This window comes from Thermobia domestica, chromosome 10, assembly GCF_964235325.1.
Source record: "Thermobia domestica chromosome 10, izTheDome1.hap1.1, whole genome shotgun sequence".
Taxonomy (NCBI): Eukaryota; Metazoa; Arthropoda; class Insecta; order Zygentoma; family Lepismatidae; genus Thermobia; species Thermobia domestica.
In genome coordinates, this window is record NC_137463.1 from 15250089 (window position 1) to 15272915 (window position 22827).

At 34.9% G+C, this 22827-nt stretch overlaps 1 protein-coding gene across 2 annotated transcripts; it reads left to right on the plus strand.

The window, feature by feature from the left end:
• The first annotated feature begins 481 nt into the window (after positions 1-481).
• Positions 482-22108, plus strand: LOC145662307 (metallophosphoesterase domain-containing protein 1). Of its 2 annotated transcripts, none has more exons than XM_081727750.1 (6): positions 482-633; positions 7175-7303; positions 8776-8920; positions 14268-14535; positions 17397-17623; positions 21372-22108. In XM_081727750.1, exons 2-6 carry the CDS (start codon positions 7181-7183, stop codon positions 21497-21499), a joined length of 891 nt encoding a protein of 296 aa, XP_081583876.1. In that variant the 5' UTR covers positions 482-633; positions 7175-7180; the 3' UTR covers positions 21500-22108. The 2 variants fall into 2 exon arrangements, with proteins under 2 accessions (XP_081583876.1, XP_081583877.1); XM_081727751.1 differs by lacking the exon at positions 482-633 and adding an exon at positions 641-659.
• Positions 22109-22827: the final 719 nt, after the last annotated feature.

A 22827-nucleotide genomic window follows, 5' to 3' on the forward strand; every position in this document is an offset into this window, starting at 1 on the left:
GAGGTTTAAGACTGAGTCATTGAGGTTTAAAGCCCTGACACAGCAGTTGCGTCAATGGGCGTTTAAAGATTAAGAATGCAGACGACAACAAAGAAACTAAACTGCATATTCTGTGAACGGAGTTCGAGAAATACCCCATTTCTTTCTCCGGAATTGAACATTTGGGCGGATCGAGATTAGGGAATTTCCCGAAATTTGATCCAGCGGTTGAATGTTGATGGCAAGTAATTCCTAAGGCTGTAAAAATGTAACATATATGCCTATTTAGATTATTTGTTTTAAACAAAATAAACATTTTAAACATGTTTTTTGTTTAAAACAAAGTACTTTGTTTTAAACGTTAGAAACGTTTTAAACAAAAAATACATGTTTTAAACATAAAAACGTTCTTTTTGTTGTTTTCTAAAAAACGTTTTTTTTTTTTTAACCCTGTTCAGTGGTAATGTCGACTTGGTTTCATAAGCGCGACTTTAATAGTTTATTTCCTCTTCTGGAAGAAGAAGAAGATGGAGAAGATGATGATTTAACTGTGCTTTTGAAATCGTCTGCTATTTCACAATTTTGTAAGAGAAAACGAAATATGTTGTGTTAAAAACATAGTTATTGCATATTATTTTGAGTTCATACTTTAAGGTGAATATCTTTAGTGTTTAAATATAGTGAGTATTATGGGCTAGATACAGTAACGAACTTGATAAAAGGGTGTGTTATAAACATATGTTAATTATGCATTTCAAATGTCAGATTGTAAGCTTTCGCGGCCAATGTTACGATTTAAGGTAATAGTTAAGAACAGCTACTTCTCATCTCCCGTGCACGAGGATACATCTTACTGTTGCACTACCTAAACACCCTAAGTACAAGGGCAAGAACTCAGTCTATTACCTACTTTTTAACATCCTAGATAGTCATTGAATAATTCCTGAAAGTATGGCGTTTCTCGTCCTTCCCTAAATGGGAAGTACGGCTCCTTAACTATAACCCGATTTAATATATCATATTCTGCATGCTTAATTCGTTTGTCATTACTCGAGCAGGCGGTTCTACCAAATTTTGACACGTTTCTTACAGTTTCAGGTTAGGTTAGAGCTTTGTATTTCTTTCAGGAGAGCATGCACTGAATGAAGAACTCCATTACTGCTCGAAGATTAACTTCAGGAGGGCTCAGGAAATTCATAGAATAGAATATTTATTGTCATTAAACAACATTTGTTGCAATAGACATTGTCAGCATATAAATAAATATATACAAAGAAAGAAAAGAAAAAAAAAAGTTACAATTTACACTTGTCTTCAAATTCGTTGATAGTGTAAATAGAATTACTTACAAGAAAAGATTTACAATATTTTTTTGAAATCATTATCACACATCATTCGTATATGCACTGGCAATGTATTATATAATTTCATTCCTGTATATTTATAACTTCTTTGTGTTATACTTAGCCTAATATAAGGCGTATTTAAGTCATTTTTATGTCTAGTATTATATGAATGGATATTATTACGATAACCTAAACTGCTCTCATTTTCTTTAACGTACATAAGACAACTATAAATATATAGAGAGGGAACTGTCATAATTTGTAAATCCGTAAAATATTGTCTACACGATACACTATCAGTTAAACCCTTTATCGCTCTTATGGCTTTTTTCTGCCATTTAAAGACAGTCTGGGCACCTGGTAAATTTCCCCACAATATTATGCCATACTGTAGATGAGAATGAAAAAAGGCATAGTATGCTGCAAGAAGCATTGTTTCTGTAACTGTTGTTTTTAGTTTACGTAATAAAAATATCACTCTAGATAATTTCCTGCATAAATTTTCAGTATGTTCACTCTAGTTTAATTTCGGATCTAGATGGATTCCCAGTAGTTTTACGGAATGGTGCATATCTACCTCAGTCATATGATTACTAAGAGAAAAATATATAGTCTCTGTTTTAGATTGATTTATATAAAGTTTATTGTGTTTTAACCATATAGATGATATTTCAAGTATTTCGTTGCTTTTATTTTTAAAACTTACTAAATTCTTACCCGTATTTAGAAGAGTTGTATCGTCAGCATATAACACAGATTTGCAAGGTAGGAAACTCGGGAAATCATTTATATAGATAAGAAAAAGTAAAGGTCCTAACACACTACCCTGAGGTACCCCTGCCGTTACATCCAAAAATGTTGATCTTTCGTTAATAATACGGTCAGATTGACGTCTGTTACTAAGATAGGACTTAATCAATGACAACTCAGTTCCCCGAATACCATAATAATATAATTTTTCAACCAATATATGATGTGACACCGTATCGAATTCTTTACTTAGATCTATCAATGTTGCACACGTATTTAAATTATTTTCGAAGCTATCTAAAGTGTGTGATACTACGTTTTCTACGGCCTTAATCGTGTAAAGGCCAGATCTGAATCCAAATTGCGAACTGTGGATTATTTTATTTTGTTCAAAGTACATTGATAATTGACTTTTGATGCATTGTTCAAAAACTTTTAAAATAATTGGGACTAATGATATAGGACGGTAGTTATTAGGATCACTTTTATCGTTTTTCTTATGTATAGGTACTGTAACTGTCATTTTAAGGCAGTCAGGAAAGATTCCATCTAAAAGTATCCAATTGAATAAGTAAACCAAAGGATCAATTATAACATCAATTATTTTTCGAAACAAATTATTAGAAAACCCATAAAGATCTTCACTGTTTGAAGATTTTAATTTGTTAACATTTTGTAAAACAGTACAGTTTGGACATACGGCATAAAAACTACAGGGCGTGTCCACGGAAACAGGGACAAAAATTCATGAAAGAAATATAGTGATAATTTTTAATCAAGTTGTTCTTTTGATAAAAATATAGTTGTATGTGGCTGGCATCATTCATTATTTTTTCAGAGAATTATTATTTTCTTATTTTACGAAGGTTACCTTTCATCTACTAAATTTTAATGTTGATTATATTATACAAGCTTTATTTATTATTACATAGGTCTTGTTTTTTTTCTGTCGGTATCCCAAGTAAAATTTCATATAATTGATGAAACCTTTTCTTAAAGTAAAGTTCAATGTTCAACTTAATTAAACTGTTCTTATTTCAAGTTATTATAAATTTATGTTGCTTATACTTAATAATAAAAGATCGTTGACAAATGTACCGTGAGTAACTCAAATCTCTGCATATTCCACTAAAATAAGTAGTCATAAAATGTAAATAAAAATTTAATATTTTTGCTATAATTAAATTGTGTGTGTCCCTATCTTACATAATAATTTCATGCGCATATCTATGCCAGGACAAAAGAAAATGTACTGAAAAATCACAGGTTCTGAATGTAGGAAAAAAAAAATTGTAACGTGAGTTTCTATGGTATTTTCTTTTCTCCTAGGTTTGCTATATCATATCAAAGGACGATATTTGGTAATTATCTCTATAAATGTGACAGCTTTCCTTTTTTAAAAAAGAAAAAAAGCGGAGCTTTTAAGTTTATTTGTAGTTAGTATTCTTCAAAATATACGTCATTACGTAACGTGAGTTGCCATGGACAAAAGTACCCTACAGTGCATAAAATACGAACCAAGTTGTGCTAGGTGACCAGTAAAAAGCACAAATGCTGTGTAACTGTGTCAGAACAAGGGGACCCAAACGTAAACGTGGGGATGCATCCGGAGTAAGGGGGCGCGTCAGCGATGGGGGTATACGCATAAACGGTAGTGGAAGAATACACACACACAATATTTTCATTATCACGCAAAATTCGTTATGCTGTGCACTACTTATATTCCCACTCTCATTCCTTCAGAAAAAAATGTTTCACATCGTATTTTACCTATAAATTTTCGGTCAATGTTCCGTTAAGAGGGTCCATTGTCTTCCACACGAAATTTGCAATTTCTCCATAACATAATATAAGGTTAGATTAGTGGACCCCTTAACGGAACATGGACCAAATTTTCTATTTGGTAGTTTCTTCTGGGTGAGTGTGCATTTTGTGCAAACACTTATAGGAACCGATACAATACGTAGTACTACGAGCAATTACACTGTGAATTTTCACAAAATGGGTCCAAACTTCCCTAACCCTAAGCTAACCCGACGCTACCCTACTTATTCCTACCTTACTTCATGTTAGCATCATGGAAAAATCACTTGTTCTGCATAAAGTGCATTCTTGCGTTCGTCTGCTCGAGTGAACCCTTTCCCTTGTATTTTTATTATATAATCATTAGTAGCTTAATAAGAACACTTACCTCTTGTGCGAGTGGTCCCTGGTTCCATTCAAGGTCAGTATGTGCCCGTGTGTTATTTTCAGTATTCGGTGCTATCCAGTTTTATAGGGGGATACATTTGTGAAAACTATGGAAGAAACCTGTAACTTGATTTCAAAATGGGTTTTTACAGGTAATCAAAATATATCGGTATCATATCTCTTACATGTTTTATAAGGTAGAAGTATGAAGTGGAAAATGTGCTCTTTACGACGTAGTACTCAATGACAAAGACATGATCAAGTGCAATGCTATGGGAGTGTATGAAGTGATCTTAGAAGTGTCGCAAAGCTGTGCCATACGGAAGGCATGTGTTTGTGTGCCACATAAACTTTTTTTTTTTTTTTTGTATCCTTGTTTATGCGTTCATTCACCGTCGCGAAACATTAATGGGCCTAGTATAAAAAGTGATTTGCCACGTCAAAATTAATCAAATTAAAGTCTTTAACATGTATTTCCCAAATGTTCTGACACGAACCGTATAGTCCAGTGTCTATACAGTCAGTCTTGTTGGTATTTCCGAACCAACGCTGAGACTAACCTATCGTTTCGGAACTATTAATTTCTGAATAGAAATTAATAGGATTGAAACCTAGGAAACGGAATAAAATAATATGCCTTCACTGGGAATCAAACCCAGGAGTGTTATACTTCTCATGTGATTTTGAAGTTACAGTTTTGCTTTGTGTTTGTAAAATTAAGTTTTACTAACTTATTCTTCCTTTTTTTAAAAATATTCTATATACGTTGTCAGTGCTTGTGTATTAGTTTGAATATAAAATTATTTAGCACCGGTAATGTGATAAATTTTGGTAAGTTATACTTCTAGCAGCTTTTCTTATAAATAAAAAATGTTCATATGGAGTGACTAACTTAAAAGTGTGTTCCAAGTTTTGGGTGAATGGAATTGCTAGTTCTACGTCCTACGTTATATCCTTCAGACAAAGGAAATGGATGATTAATGAAAGTGAATTATTACAGTGAAAGAAAACCCGGACAAAATCCACGAACGCAACTTTGTCCTCCACAGATTTACATTAAGGCGCTATGTCCTCCTAACTCTTATAGTGTTTGTTCCAGGTAATTGTTAAGTATTTGTCTTTAAGGTATAGTAAAGACATTTCACTATCATACACACTCAATACAGTTTATCCCAAGATATTGACACTTGCATAAATGTTAAACAAATCATGCGTAATAGAATTTCATGATAGGGTACAGGACATTATAAATGATCCGCAATAAAAGACTAGGCTCTTGTTGGAAGTTAGATGTTACCAAATATGGATCTACGTACCAAGAATGTTTTATACCGTATTAGCTATCGAAGTAAAGGGTGTCGCATAAAAAACGCAACTTTTGAAATGCCCCCAATTTTTATTCTAAAGTAAGTTGGCAGCACTGAACGTTACACGATTTTCATCCGTTGTTTTTGTGGTTAGTAGTGACGGAGCGTCGAACAGCGCATGATCATCTGTTTCTGTTCGGGTAAGAACAGAGCACTTCATGACGGAACTGCATGTTGTCATAGTAAAAACTTCATTCCTACCCGTATAGAAAACAGATGAAAATCGTGTAGCATTCAGTGCTGCCAACTTACTAAAACAAATTGCGGGCGTTTCAAAATTTGCGTTCTTTGTGGAACACCTTTTATAATAATCATAATTATCATCATTAAATAAATTATTATTATTTGTGAATTTTACTGTTGTATTTGAGAACAAGATCCTGAGACGAATATTCGGACCCAAGAGGAACGGGAATGGGGAATGGCGGAAACTTCATAACGAGGAACTACATAATTTATATGGTTTACCCAACATTATTAGGATCGTCAAGTCTAGGAGGCTTAGGTGGGCGGGTCATGTAGCTAGAATGGAAGAAAGTAGAAACCCTTTCAAAGTCTTGACTGGAAGACCAATCGGAAAACAACCATTAGGAAGATCTAGGCGCAGATGGGAGGACAATATTAAGATGGATCTCGCAGAGGTTGAAATACAAAGTAGAAACTGGATGCAGTTAGCTAGGGATAGAAGTCAGTGGAGAGCTTTTGTGAACGCGGCATTGAACCTCCGGGTTCCATAGGCCATAGAGTTAGTTAGTTAGTTAATTGGACTAGACAGTTTAATGTAATCTTCTTGATTTATCCTTCATACAATCCTTGTTTTATCACAGAGAATGATCTGTATTCTTTGATTTAGTTTACATAAAAATGACTTATCTTCTCCAAATATGTGATATATTCGATATTTTGGCGTCTTTTTGTAAACTTTATTTGACTTTTCTAGTATACTGTGGGTGTTTTCTGGTTTAGAATATCCTGTAAATCCTTTAGTTATTTTAGAAATAAAACTATTTATCAATTGTACCTACTTGCTCACTACTCTTTCGACTAACTGTTAGTTTTGTTGCGGTTTACCGGCGAACAGCTCTTTGAAATGTTCACTAATAAGGCGTTAAAGCAATTGTAGAACATTGTGAATTATAAAATTGGATAAGTTATTGGGTGAACTGCATCAAAAGGAAGTTATTCGAAATACTGGGTACCAACTATGCTGTATATAATTGTGAAATAATTGAAGGATTTACTAAATGTTTTAAATAAGAAGACACTTAGAATTTATTACAAGGGTCAGATGAAAATGATAAGGATCCTTGAAATTATCACCCAATCATTTGTCAGTGGAGTACGTGAAGGGAGTGAGTCACTTTTAGGTAATTAAGATGAACTTCTTATGTTAAATTGAGTCAGTTTCTTTAGGAACATACATTTCCTTCTTCCTTTGTTTGTACATTGTTTATGTGCTTGAAAATGACCATATATACCAAAAGTGCCGAAAACTTATCTTTTTTTTTTCAAATTAATTAATTAATTAATATTTTTGTCCAGACGATAATGAAGGTGGAAGTTCATCCCCTGACATCAAACCCAACTGCAGCATGGAAGGAATTAGCCTCGACCCAGAAGGTGTATAGACTTCAGGTGAAGCCACCGAAGACCGAAGTCGGATTAGATAAGGTACGATTAAGGCGATAGCATTCATACGTTATACATAGAATTGATGTAGTTGATTCTCAGATCAAATAATCTCTACTGATTTTTTAAAAGTTACTTTTTCGTACCAATCGAATTGAAGGCTGTTAAATCATTTATTTATAATTTCAGTACTTCCTTGATGTAGATTACATTCCTTGACATCTGTAAGTAATTTAGTATTTATTACCATTTTTTAAGTACAAGGGTGTGAAGATATTCGATAGAATATTTTCATCACATTAAAATTAGTCATTTTTAAACGGCATCGGAAGTATCGCTGTTCAGCTCAGAGACACCGAAAACCGTGGATTCGACACTAATATTGGTCATTTTTGATCATTTTTAAATATCTCCCTGTCTCTCCCTCGTTTAAGTTGCACCATCAAAGTGATATGATTACCATCCCAGGTCCGGACCTCATCTATGTTGAAAATTTGATCGAGATCGGTCGGGTGGTTTAAGGGTAATGAAGTCACAAAGACAGTCAATTTCATTTTCATTTTTTAATATATTTCTCCCTCCTCCCCCTTCCCCACGTTACACCGTCAAAGTGAAATGATGAAAACCATCCCAGGTCCGAATCACATTCATGTGGAAAATTTGATCGGTCGAGTGGTTCAAGAGTTACTAAGTTTTATTTATTTTTATATATAAAAAATCCCAGGCTTGAACCTCATCTATGTTGAAATTTAGATTGAGATCGGTCAGGTGGTTCAGGAGTTATTAACTCGCAAACGTAGTCACTTTCATTTTTATATATATATTTTATTTTTTAGTATATTTCCCCCTCTCCTATGTTGCTCCGTCAAAGTGAAATGATATGACACTCCAGGTCCGAACCTCATCTATGTGGAAAATTTGATGAGATCGGTTGGGTGGCTCAAGAGATTAAGAGTCACTTTTAATTTTATAATATAAATACTTTTTAAACATACTATGAGATAAGTCTGTGAAAAACCAGTTTACGTTGGATTCAACATTAACAAAATAGCAAAACAGATTGAAATGGGGTAGGGTTTATATTCAGAAGTAACATGCCTGGTTTCTCCTGATGGAACCGAGCAAAATCCCTGGTAAAACCTCAATCAGGATGGCTGGCCACTGGATTTTAATCTGTGACCTCCAGAATGGGGAAAAAAGAATGGCAATCACTAACGTAATTTTCTTTTAGTATATCATTAATTGTCGGCATAGGTAAGTGGTTAACGCTGGCATGCAGTAATCAGGAAGCTCCGGGTTCGAAGCGTGAGGCTCAAGCAAATTTTCTTCTAAAAAAGTCACTCTCAATTTCTGCTGTCAGTGTTTCTAATAGAAGATGCCTTAATAATTCTGTGTAAAATCCTGTTAAGACTAAATATCTAAATAAAAGGAAATCTTACTCAGATTATAGGAAACAAAAGTATGTCGTTTTAGCCATTTTTTGTGACTTACTATACATTTAATGTATATTCTAGGTACGCTTTGTGTGCATGAGTGACACGCATTCGTTGACTCCTCATTTGAAGTTTGGCGTTCCAATGGGGGATGTATTCATACATGCAGGCGATTTTACGAGATGTGGAAGTTTGGAGGATGTGGTTGAATTCAATAACTGGTTGGGTAGGTAGTTTCTGATACTACACAATGAACATATATAGGTAATATTCAACTTATTATCTCAAATTCTGAATCTTTTAAAGTTGGAGTTGATAATTTCAATAGCTTGTGTCCTGTGTTTTCATGGAGCATATGGATGAATGGGTGGTATTTTTAGGATAACATCAGTTTAAAATAAATAAATAAATAAACAATAATGAAAAAGGTCCACTTTAAATGATGTCAGAAGAAAAATATATCCATTGGATTTTTTGTTCAAGCATTCTTCGGTATCCACCAATTGATAGTCCCTCATTTTTTAGTACTATCTAGTTTTAGTTGTCAGCTCTTTGGGAAGGAAGTCTGTTGATTATGAGTGAAATTTCTGCTAAGGCATAATTTTCGCTGTGTAATATAATGAATATAAAATATAATAAATACCAAAGATGAACAGATAAACGTACTTATCATTAGTTACGGAAGAAGTCGTAGTGTTACGCTACCATGTAGGACGCAAAATCTACAAAAACAGTTGCATTGCATGATAACCATACGAACAATAGACACGGTGGTGCACCATGTACTGCATCAGGGAAATAAAAATAAAGTGTTCTTTTTTTCATGTTATGATTCAGTATTTTAGGCTACTCGCTTGCATTCGCTTCTGAAGTTCTTACACTTCCCAATGAGTTATCTTTTCCAAGCGTAGGTATGAGGAATGCCAAGAAGGTTCTATCCTCACCATGATAGAAATGATGTAGGGATGTGCAATTTGGTCTACGGACGTCTCCTTCTCTGCATATTCATCTCGTGTTCCCTACATTCATCACATCTATGGATCAGTCAGTTAACACCATCTGTACAAAATCTGCGGAGTTGAAAGTAAACTAGGTTTCCACCACACTAAGGACCTCCTTATCATCTGCAAAACGCCTACTTCGAAAATGTTTAGGGGGCGCGGTGGCTCCGTGGTAGAGCGTTCACCTCCGGTGCTTGGGGTCCCTGGTTCGATCCCAGCTCGCGCCGTGTGGACTTCGTGGTGGACAAGCACCGTGCTAGTGGGTTTTCTCGGGGTTCTCCCGTTTCCACCCACTTTCTTCATTGCACCATTTCACTTATCTCTCATCATCACCGTCTTCTTTAGCCTAACCGGCATAACCGTGGGACACAAAACTTAAAGATTTCATTTCATTTTCGAAAAGTTTCTTCATGTTTGAAAAACAGAAGTATTCAGACACAACCAGGTTGGGTGGGGCAAAGGTTTTCATAGTCATATTGACCCACAAAAGTGAGTATTTCTGCTGTTCGGTGTGGCGGTGCATTGTCCGCTAGGAGCAATACATCTTTCGAGAGCAGACTCCTCTCTTCGCTTTGATTCTGTAATTTTCGCAGCCCGTTCTTATAATTATAGTTTCTTTTTGTAAATAATAAATCAAGATCACACCTTTATGGTCTCGAAACAAGGACAACATGAAATTGTTGAGAAAATGCTGCACTTTAGACGTTTGAGGGAATTGGAGACAAGGTATGTTTTCATGTTTTTACTCATTTCTTTGGTTCAAAGACAAATAGATACACCCATCATTCGTCCAATAGTCACTAATCTGTTTACAAAAACAACCCTATTCTTGTGGTGTAGGTTCAAAATGCGTTGTATACCTTACACACGTTGCTGTTTTTGAAAAGGTGTCAGCAATCGGAGAGCCCACGTTAATACGACGTTGATCATATGTCATATATTATGTCCCTCTACTGATGTTCACTTTCCTAACAATTAATAATCAAACCTCTATCTTCTAACAATAGCTGCTCAACTTTTGCTACCACACTTGGGCTTGTAGTCATTGACTGACGTCCTTCTCTTAGGTCACCCTGTAAACTTGTGCAACCACATTTGAATTCTTTTTCCTGCCGTTTCACTGTGTTATAAGATTGGCATTGCTCGCCATACACAACATACATCTCTTTATGTATCGTTTGGGTCGATTTTTCGTGAAGATTGGGGAATCTAATCAGAGTTCGGTATTTGATTTAGTCCAACATGACGCTACTGTCTAGTTTTCTGACTGTAACATCAGTTCAACAGGACTTGTAAAGACTCAATTTAGTGTACATATTAGTGAGATGCCGACCTATCATTGTGCAGATTTTTACATTATTAGCATATATCTAACATGATAAGGGTGAGAAGTTTCTGACCTTCCTTCATGGTATGAGTGGGAATTCAGAACACATAAAAGGATATCTTTCCCGCAAATGTTTGTGCTAGATTACCGAAAGTACATGGAGTTTAATATCAAGAAGTATGTGAGGAGCATTTAAAGTATCATTATTTAAAGAGACAAATTTGTGTATTTTTATTGCAGACATATAAAATTGTAGTTAATGTCTGGAAAAGTTCCTTTCTTAGAGCATAGAGATCAGTAACCCTTCCTTAAGATCTACAACACCAGTTACAAGCAATCTCTTAGTTAGATTTTAGAAATACCGTTAAAATACTTAAAAATGGAGAAATAAATCCGAGAACATTATAAAAAAACAATAAGATTCCAAATAAAAATAAACAACGCCAAAAATTGGAATGTTTACCATTATGACCAGCTATAACGTTTAACCTACAAGAATTTAGCAGAAAAGTGGAATTCAGTGTTTCCATGAAGTTTTCTGTTAAGCAGGGTTTGAAAATTACTTCACAGGCAAATTAAGTCAGTTGAGTGTTTACGAGATCGATTGCGCGTGCTCTGTAGCATATTTGGAATAACAAAACGGAACATAGAAACTAGAATTAAGAACATCAGGGATGCAAAGTATGAAGAAGCCGCTGTATCTGATTTATCAGAGCATATAACACAACCAATCACAGAATTAAAGGAGTCAAAATATTTCTAAAATCGTCATTTTCCATACAAAGAAATGTTACTCAATCTTTGTACATCCGGTTAAAAAATTTTGCTTCGAACTTGGGTAAAGAACACTTGACAAACAATGAGACTGCATCATTAATAATGACAAATTTTAATTCGACTCAATAATTTTCATTTCATCATAAAATACCATATACAGATCAGTTTCTATTAATTTATGCGAAGGCAACCATTAAATTTTTTATTAAGAAATGATTCAAACAAGAAGGAAGAGATTTCGAAAAAAAAATTGTGAACATTTGATGATAGCCCAGATCTTTCCCTATCTCCAACCGGACATTAAAAAAAAAAAAAAAAAAAAAAAAAAAAAAAAAAAAAAAAAAAAAATGCCAGATCCACAACGAATTTCGATTTCGAGTTTTCAAATCAACTATTTATTGTTTTAGTTTCTTAACACTCAGAAATAGATGCGAATCCGTCGTATTTGTTGTAAATATTTTGTCTAACCTTTTTTTTCTTGTACGTTCAACAAAATAACTGTATTACACACAGTAAATTTATATCTGATCTTGGAAATTGGTGGAGAATGCTTAAAATTATTATTATTTCGTCATTGTTAGGTACCTTATAGAAAATATAGATGCTTCCGTAAACTGTAAACCTTCGCAATCTCATATTTTTGAGTTAAAATTTACCCATTTTATGTATTATTCATTGGTTGCCTGTTTTCCGTGTTATACTCTCTGTCACATTCTCTAATAAGAGAATTTCTTTTCAAAATCCATACCTTTCTTCCTTTTCTTTTGTTTATAACTATGACTGGTCTTTTGTCAAGACTTCGGAGAACCAGTGGTAAAGCTCTCACTTCTGGCGTGAAGAGTCAGTGGTTCGGTCCCAGGCCATATGAGTTTGTGGTGGACAAATTGATGTTCGTGGGTTTTGTCTGGTTTCTCCTGTTTCCTACCACTTTATCATTTCACCATGATCATTCATTTTCATTAATTATCCGTTTCTTTTAGCCGTGGGCAGTTAAATTAAAGTTTAATTTCATTTTCTCCCAACATTTGCCTATTGGTGTATCGTCATCCCCAACTTAGTTTCTTATATCCACTTGTCGAATTCTTTTGTTCGCTTTTTACCTTTCTTTTGTAACATCAACTGGAAACACTGGAAGCCTTCGAATGTGAATCACGAGAAGAATGAAGAGAGCTCAGTAGAGCGTAAAGTTAATGATAAACTATTAGCAGAAGTTGGGAAATTAAGTGAAATTCTTCAGTTTTACGTCCCACGATTACGGTCGTTAACGAAAGGCTTAGAAAAAAATACTGTAATAAAAATGTGCGGAGAACGGGAAAATTCAGAGAAAATCTAATGATGCTAGAGGTGAATACTCTAACACTAAGGCACTGTTCTTCCCTAGCAGAGGTTGGAGCATCTATATATTAAAATGCTATAATAGCAACAAAGCTGCCTTAGGTCCAACTTATAAACTTCGATTTCTAACCTTTGATTTACGGTTGTTTGTGATTTCACGTTTAACAGAAACAAATATTTTAAACTATGTGTGCTTTAAATAAATTATTTAAGTAGATCTTTTTTATATTATTTAAGTAGATCATATAAAGTTTATTTTTTTAAAATTAAGCCTCTGTATTTTAATAAGCATTTTCAGAATGAATCCAAATGAATTTTTGTGCCATCTTTGGAGTTCTTTTAAACTATTCGTTTGTGAGCGTTTATATGTTTGTGGCTAGTCCTGTCGACAATGAGATCTCGGAAACTACAGGCTCTAGAAAGACGACGTTTTCACTGATCGATTGCAAATTTTGTATAGATTGTCCAGTTCTAATTGAATATTTAAAAAAAAAGAAAAAAAAAACACCATTATTTCTTTATTACATTTTTACGTATACACTGGAAGTGTTGAAATTAAAAAAGAAAAAAACTAAAGCACCATATCCTATACATTATACATTCCAACACCACATAATTGTATATAGGGGTTACATACCTCTCAGGCGTTTGTTTCATGGCCAAATGATAATGAAAAACGAAGGATAATCATTTCTCCAGTCTAAGATTAATCTATTGTTTGGAGTGTTTTGCCTAATGAACACCATACGTCAATGACATAATTGTGTGTGTAATGTATGTGCTTGTTACATACTGCATGCAAGAAGAAAGAAAACACTGATCATACATGAATTAGAAACTTCAACCGTAAGTAGGCTTAAATCTTGTAAGCGAGATACTGAAAAAATAATAGAAGAAATCTCCCCTTGATGGTACCCCTTGCCGATTTTTACCAAGACGTCCTGCATTTGTGTCTCTAAAGAGACATGTACAGATGTTGTGAGGAATGACAAGGAGATTCATGTTCATGTGTGAATGATGCGCTGTGTAGAGAGCGCAGGTTCAGCTAGTCTATTAATAAAACTTAAGTAATTCAGCAGAATTTGTGTTCAGTTCCTAAATTCATAGATTTCCTTCTTTCTTTCTCTTTTCAGGAAAGTTGCCTCATAAATATAAAATTGTTATAGCTGGAAACCATGAATTAAGCTTCGATGAAACTTTTTCGAATGACTATAATGTACAGAATGAAAAAGTAACTCATACAGGAAGCTTGATCGATGAAATTCCAGATTTAGGATATCCTCGGGAAGAACTCTCACAAGCAGTTAAAGCAAGGAACGTAAAACAAAAACTAACGAATTGCATTTATTTAGAAGATTCTGAATTGGTAGTGTGGGGATTGAAAATTTACGGAACGCCGTGGTAAGTTTGGTATTTTCCCCCTCGTATAGACCTATTATTTTCCAATGTTGAAAATGTGCTTAAGTTCATTAAGATACGTTATTTGCAATTTACGCTATAATAGTAGGCTTAACCGACACATCATTTTTTTTTCTCGATAGTTCTTAATTTTGTTGAGATTATTTTTTTAACGAATATTGGGATTTTATAAGTTGTTTCTTTATTTTCTTTTATTTTACTATGTTTACTTCATATTCAGATGCCATTTCCTACAAGAAAACAAATTCCTTTGGATGAATCACAAAACTATCTAACCTACTGTACGTCTTCGAATTCGAAAAGTTTATCGGCACTAAAACAGAAGTGTGCCATCCAACTATTTTGTCCGAAATATCCCCATCACGAAGATCTGATTGGGAGACCATTTTACAAGTACCACTTTAGTACATTACTACAGAAAGATTAATATATATACCAATCGAATTCTTTAAAAATATGGGAGAAAATCAAGATGGGTAATATTATTAGTGATGATATGAAGTGTGAAGGTGAAATAAAAGAAAGGATAGGGATGGCGAAAGAAGCCTTTAGGAGGAAGAAAATACTATTTTGTGGGATCTTGAATAAAGAATTTAGAAAAAGACTCATAAAATGCTTCGTGTGGAATGTTTTATTGTGTGGGTCAGAAACATGGATATTACGCAAAAATGATGAGAAACAACTGGAAGCTTTCGCAATGTGAGTGTGGAGAATAATGGAGAGAATTAGCTAGGTCGAACAGAAAACGAACGAGAGGATGTTAGAAATGGTTGGGGAGAAAAGAATAATTTTAGATATTATTGGGAAGAGGAAGAGAAACTGGTTGGGACATTGGCTAAGAAGGGACTGTATCATGAAGGACGTCCTAGAGAGTAAGTGGCAGGTAAGAAAGGGAGGGGGCGAAAAAGACTACAATTAATGGACGATATCAAAACAGAAAAATCGTACGTGAAGACGAAAAAGTTAGCGGAAGACAATGTGGAGCATGGAAACTTCTTAGCTGCTACAAGTGACCTATCAATAATGGCAGAATACCTATGACTTCAGTTCAGGTTAGGCTTGTCCTTTAACTCACTAAGTGAAAAAAATAACTCTAAAAATTAGTTTCGATTACTAATTATAAATGAATATAAATACTTAAGCTACCATAAATATTCTTTGCAGAACTTTATATTGTAATGACTGATATCAAAGCAATTATTCAGAGGCGGCTTTAACGGGTAGGACCAGGCCTACCCAACAACTTTGAAAAACATAATCGTCAGAAAGGTAGTAAATATATTTTTACTGCAAGAGAACAAAGCCAATACATCAATTTTAAATAAAAACATTGTTAATTAGGGCTATATTAATGGTAAATAATTATATAATAAATAGCTTGAACTACAAAGACCATCTCCGAAAATTAGACAGCCAAGGCCATGTGCTTTTTGCGATCTTAATCCTCTTAACGTCTAGGTAGTAGGTAGTTTGTAATAATGTGTATATTTTTTTAACCGATACGTACCCATTAAACTAGCCTGCTTTAAATTTTATTTTTTAAGTTATGCCCAAGTTAGAGCTAATGTTTTAAGGTCTTGATTCATAATTAGATGATCACCCGTACCGGGTTTATCTAACTTACTTACTCGATGGCCTAGGAACCCAGAGGTTCAATCCTGCATTGACTTAGCTATCCTTAGCGAATTGGATCCAGTTTCTACTTTGTATTCTTATTTCCGCGAGATCTATCTTAATATTGTCCTCCCATCTGCGCGTAGGTCTTCTTAATGGTCGTTTTCCGATTGGAACTCCAGTTAAAACTTTGAAAGCGTTACTATTTTCTTACATTCTGGCTGCATGACTTGCCCACCTGAGCCTCCTAGATTTGACGACCCTAACAATGTTGGGTAAACCATATAAATTATGTAGTTCCTCGTTATGAAGTTTCCACCATTTTCCCTTGCATCCGAATATTCGTTTTAGGTTCTTGTTCTCAAACACTTTCACTCTCACGTTCTTTTCTCAGAATAAGCGACCATGTTTCGCAACCATATAGAACAACAGACATGATTATCGTTTTATATATTTTGAGCTTCAATTTCTCGGCAAAATTCGCTACAACAAGGGATTTTGAACTGAATAACAGAAATTCCCTGCTTTTAGTCGACATTTAATTTCTTTATGAATATGTTTTGGTCTGTTAATATTGATCCTAGCATACTGTATTTATTATTCAAATCATAATTATAGATATGTTTTTTTTAATGTTTATATCGAAAAGTATTCAACCAAAGTTCCTCTTTCCATTTTTGTAAACTTCTAAACCTGTCCCTGTGCTGTAGGGAGTGAACGTTGATAACTAACTGGAAGGATTGACCCTGACGGTTTACGCAAACGAAGTTTTGAGGGAGGTATTTGCACCGAAAAGGAAAGAATATCTGATGACTGAAGAAGCTTATACAATAAACTCCTCTATATATACTCATTTACATAGGATATAAGCGTTGTGTGTATATAGAGGTTTAGATTGTTTTAGTGTTTGTGTTTAACACATAGGATCAATGTGAATAAGTTAAAATATTTATTATTACATTTTTTCTGCCGTACTTGTCCTTTCAGGTATGGGGGTTTGGTGGCTTAATGGTACAGCGTTCACCTCCGATGCTTGGGGTCCCTGGTTCGATTCCAGCTTGCGCCTTGTGGTGGACAAACACCGTGCTCGTGGGTTTTCTCGGGGTTCTCCCACTTTTTTCATTCCACCATTTCATTCATTTCTCATCATCACCGTCTCCTTTAGTCTGACCGGCATAACCGTGGGACGTAAAACTTAATTATTTCATTTCATTTTTTTGTCCTTTCAGGCAGCCAAAGTTCTGTAACTGGGCCTTTAATCTTCCCAGAGGAGACGCTTGTCTAAAAAAATGGGACCACATACCGGAAGACACGGATATTCTCCTTACCCATACTCCTCCAGTGGGCCATGGAGACCTATGCTGCACTGGAGTTCGAGCAGGTTGTGTAGAATTGTTGTCTACCGTGCAACAACGTGTAAAGCCAAAATATCACGTATTCGGTCATATACATGAAGGTAGGTATTTTTAGGCGTACAATTAACTCATAAAATATGTATATGAAAGAAAACATACAAATTCGGGCGAAGATGTACACTTAGGGACAAAAATTTCACCTATTTAACTGAGCCTTCCCAGCTGCCAGTTTGTATCCAAAATGCTAAACACAGATATTTGGAAACAGATCAAAAAATTATTAACATTTTTAAGAATGCAAATTTAGGGAAGGAGATCGTTAGTTCGTGGAAATATTGTTACAAATAATTATTTATATTTTCCCGGTAATTTTGTGAGTGCCAATCTTCGGGTAAACAGAAATTTATTTAAAACCTACGGTACTAGATTAAGATAATGTAGTAGGAATACCTGTGTTCAGGAATATGTGGTCAGCATTTTGGATACAAATTAGCACTTGAGATGGACCTGCAATTGGTTTGAAATTGTTGTTCCTATGTAAAAATCTACGTACAGATTAAGTAACGCATACAATGAGAACTTGAACTTAAGTTCTGTAAGAACTGTAGTAAGATACAGTAAGTGTTGAAATAAGTTTTGATTCAGGAAATCTAGGAATTAGGATCAGTAAAACAGCAAGTAAGGACATAAATCACGGATTTCTGTGACGTGATATTTTTATCCTTGCATATTTTTTTTTTCTTTTTACATCTCTAATTAAATAACGTATCTAACGGATCTTACTTGTTATCCAGTATGGTTGCGAAATATGGTCGCTTACTCTGAACGTAGACTGAAAGTATTTGAGAACAAGATCTTGAGACGAATATTCGGACCCAAGAGGGACGGGAATGGCGGAAACTTCGTAACGAGGAACTGCATAATTTATACCGCTCGCGAAGCATTGTTAGGGTCATCAAGTCTAGGAAGCTCAGGTGGGCAGGATAGCCAGAATGGAAGAAAGTAGTAATGCTTTTTTTTTTCTGGAAATCCAATCAGAAAACGTCTATTAGGAAGACTTAGGCGCGCAGATGAGAGGACAATATTAAGATGGATCTTTCAGAAATAGGAATATGAAGTAGAAACTGGATCCAGTTAGCTAAGGATGACAGAAGTCAATGGAGAGCTTTTGTGAACGGAGCATTAGGCCATAGAGTGAGTGAGTGAGAGTTCTAATTAAATATAAACATATTTTTGAGTCACGAAAATGTGCGTTTTATTGATCATACAAATACACAATTGAACCATAGTTTAGGTCATAATTGGGTTCGAAATGATATGAAAGTATATTTAGGCAAATGTCACTTAAATTCGATTTAAACTACTCGCTGAGCAAGACAATATTTCAGGAGGATAAAGAAATAATTGTTTGAGATTTGGAGATGACATGGATCTTATTACGGAATTAGAATCGACAAGTAACAGGATATTGGAAAAAGGAAAAGTTATGAAATAGGATGAAAGTAAAAGGATAAAAGAGACAAAAGAAATAGTGATTGAAAAAGTAGAAATGGAGAAAGGGTGACGTAGATAATATTATAAGTGAATACATGAAAGATGAACGAACAGGAAAATCGAAGGAAGGATAAAAATGGTAAATAGGAAGTAGAGGTTGTAGGTCATTAAGTGAAGAAAAGACTTCTCATTGTTTCGTGTGGAATATATTTTTAAAGAGCAGAATTGTAGACACTTCACAAAGCGAGATAAAATCATTATTTGGCAGGCCATGTGAGGTTGTGGTGGACAGCATTGTGTTCGTGGTTCTTCTCAGAATACTTCCGTTTCCTTTCACATTCTCATTCCACCAAATCTTTCATAATTATTCATTTTCACTTTAACCGTCCATCTCCTTTAATCTAATGGACATAATCATGGAATGATGAATTAAATGACTGGAGACTTTAGAAATGGCGTAGTTAAACAAGATCCCAGAAGACGGATAATTAAAGAAAGTAAGCAGTGATAGAAGAATTAATGGAATTAAGACAATGCGAGGAAACGGGAAGACCCCGGAAAAACCGACAGCCATAATGTTCTCCATGATTTGTTCACATGGCTTGTTCTTGAACCGAGGATCCTTTGCATCAGAGTTGAACGCTTTATTTTTGAACGATTTTTTTAGTTTAACGTTTCTTTTTTTGGATCAAAAGATCTAATATATTTCAATCAAAAATGTTCTTGTAAGCTTTATATCTGGAGAACTACATACAGTGTAGCCAAACCAAAACTATTACTTAACTCAGTATGATGTGCCTACTCCGTAGAAAATACGAAAACTCGATTTAGGGGCCGTTCAAAAATTTTCTAGTCCCTGATTCAAAAACTAATTGGCCACGATCACAATCTTTTGATCCATTTTTTGTATCATTCCTAAAATTCTTTTTTTTTTTTTTTTAATCTAGGCTATATGAGACGTGAATCTATACCTTCCCGTAAGGTCGGAACCTCACATAAACTCGTGACAGGAATAGAACCCGTGTCTATTATGCCAAGTTACGTATATAATCATATAGTCTCGAAGGAGCTCTGAAAAGTTTTCGACTTCGAAATGTGGATGTGGACGAAATTAACAAAGGAAGAGATCCAATAAAGATATATTGGGAATCGTAAGGAAGAAAAGGACAATATGGGAGGCATATAAAAAGATGAAAGATATTGAATTATAATTAGTTTACCTCTGTATCTTTCGTTGTGGTAGGATATTCAAATAAATGGAGTTATTGGATGTTAAAAAAAAAAAAAAAAAAATAAAAAATAAAAACACCTTTGTTGTTGATTTTGCTATTCATTGTAATTTGTTGTTTAATGAAAATTCTTGTTGTCAATTGTTTGCTAATCTGTAAAACTGAACTCTAGTAGTGGTTGTATATGTTTAAATGTGACGGCAAAGTATTCTCGATCAGCTTAAAGTGGAGTTTTCGAAGAGACAGCTACTTGTTATACCGATAACTTTATATATATATATATATATATATATATATATATATATACACGTAATGGCTTCGTTGTTCGATTTTGTGTGTGCAACGCAGACAACCTATTTTATAGGGTTTGTCGGGAGAATAGTAAGTTATTCTCAATTTTGACACATCGACTTAATAGTTTTCAAAATATGCCCCTTCCGCATCAACACAGCGTTTCCAGCGATCTTGACAATCACTGAAGACTCTCTGGAACTGGAATGCTCATCAGCTCCCTCGTTACGGCCTGCACCGAACCTGGTGCCGTCCTTTCATGAGCCTTTTTAGTCGAGGGAAGAGGAAGCAGTTTGCAGGAGCGACATCTGGGCTTTTTTCGGGATCACTCCCGTAATCAGTCTTGATCATGTCATGGGTCTCTCTAACAGTTTTACACAGTTTGACGCAAAACTTCACTGCGTAACGCTACTCTTAACAAACGATTTATTGTGGAAAAGAACAAGGCACTTTGAAAGGGGGTCACCTTAAACTCGATCTACATTCCGTGAAGGCTTGGAGATATTGGTAGCTAAGACCCCCCCCCCCCCAACCAGCACAGTAGCATACCTACCCCCATTTACCACGTTTTGGCGGGAAAGATCAGTCTTACTACTTCCCGGACAAACCCTGTAGGTCTGCACAAGTCTGCTTGAAACAACCTTGCAAACCATAAGACAAACTCAGTACTACTATAAATATTCACAAGTTGAAATGTTTATGAGTAGAAATTATGTTCTGAAAGACAAGAGACTAAAAGGATTACAGTTAGCGTACGGTGTAAAAAAATATATAACTGCTACGTCAGAATTGATGATAATGATGATAGATATATTAAATTATTTTTATCTTTCAGGTTACGGAATTTCTTCAGACGGCAAAATAATCTTTATTAATGCATCAACATGCGATATTAACTATCGTCCGACAAATCCTCCGATCGTCTTCGATGTTTCACTACCTCCAGGCGTCACGAAACAATGAATACTTTTTCATTATTCATTGTGTTTAAGATCTATTTATTTGTTCAATAAGCGCGGACGTTCAAGTCAGTATTGGAACTGTGATACAATGATCGAGTTTTGAGTACTTCAGTTTTGACAATACAAGGAAGAAAAAGGCATTTGAATTTGTAAACGTAACGTATACGTACATTAAAATGCTACACACCCAGTTAAAAAAAGAAAAAAAATGTTTTGTAACTTTTATAGAATAATAGTGTCAAAAGTTTGAATTTGTAATCTCGACTGAATACAGTTGAAGTATGGTGCTTCTAATTCAAAATGGCGGAAGAGTAAATACATATTACTGTTTTTGTACAAGTAAGAAATTTAGTATTTATTTGTCAACAGCAATTTATGAGCGTCTCTCTCTATTGTCTAAATGTTTTACGTGTTTTAGATATGTTGTATGTCGTTTTATAATGTTTTAATACTAGAGTATTTTTCTATAAATAGAAAGTAACACAGCAGTCAATTATTTTTTTAGTGGCAGACGGAAATATAAAACCGTATTGTTAAGTTCTTTCTGTTGTTAGTAAGTAGTAATTTCTTCACTTCTCATTGTACTTTTGTACTGAACAAAGATCTCATTCTTCCGAACTGTTGAGTTTTATTCGTTTTTTAGAATTACGAGGGTGAGGAAATATCTGCAATCAAATTTTATCATTTATTACCACAGTACTAAAATATTTTTATTCATATTTTCCCACATAGTCATCCTGCTTTTCAAATAACCTGATCCACTGTTGCACAAGCTTTCCGGTACTCTGAAAAAAAGGTTTTTTGTTGCGCAACAAGCCGTGAATGCCTGTTGATCGGAGCTGCATCGACGGCCAGGGGCGTCATTTCAGACTTCGCTTGAGGGGGGGGGGGGGGGAAAGAGCACCCCGATATAAGACTTTCACGTTTTGTATTAGTATATAACTAGACAATCGATTAAAGTATATGTATTCCTCACTCTTAGGGGGAAGGACAATTGCCCCATCCTGTCCACCCTAAAATGACACTTCTGTCGATGGCCTGTGAGACTATCTGTAAGCATCTGTAAATGGACTAAACAGATAGTAATCTGGCGAAATCGGGACTGTAAGCAGGATGCTCCAACGCCTCGAAAGCAACGTCTGAAGAGATTGAGCAGTGTGAGCGGCGGTATGTAGACGCGCATTATCATACAACACAAGAACGACTTCTGACAACAGACCTCTGCCGAATTACAGGCTTCAATTTGCTTACCAGCATATCACTGTATCTTTTGCTGTTTATTGTGTTTACACCTGTTGATCCCTTTTCCAGGTAATGTTCCAGGATTGG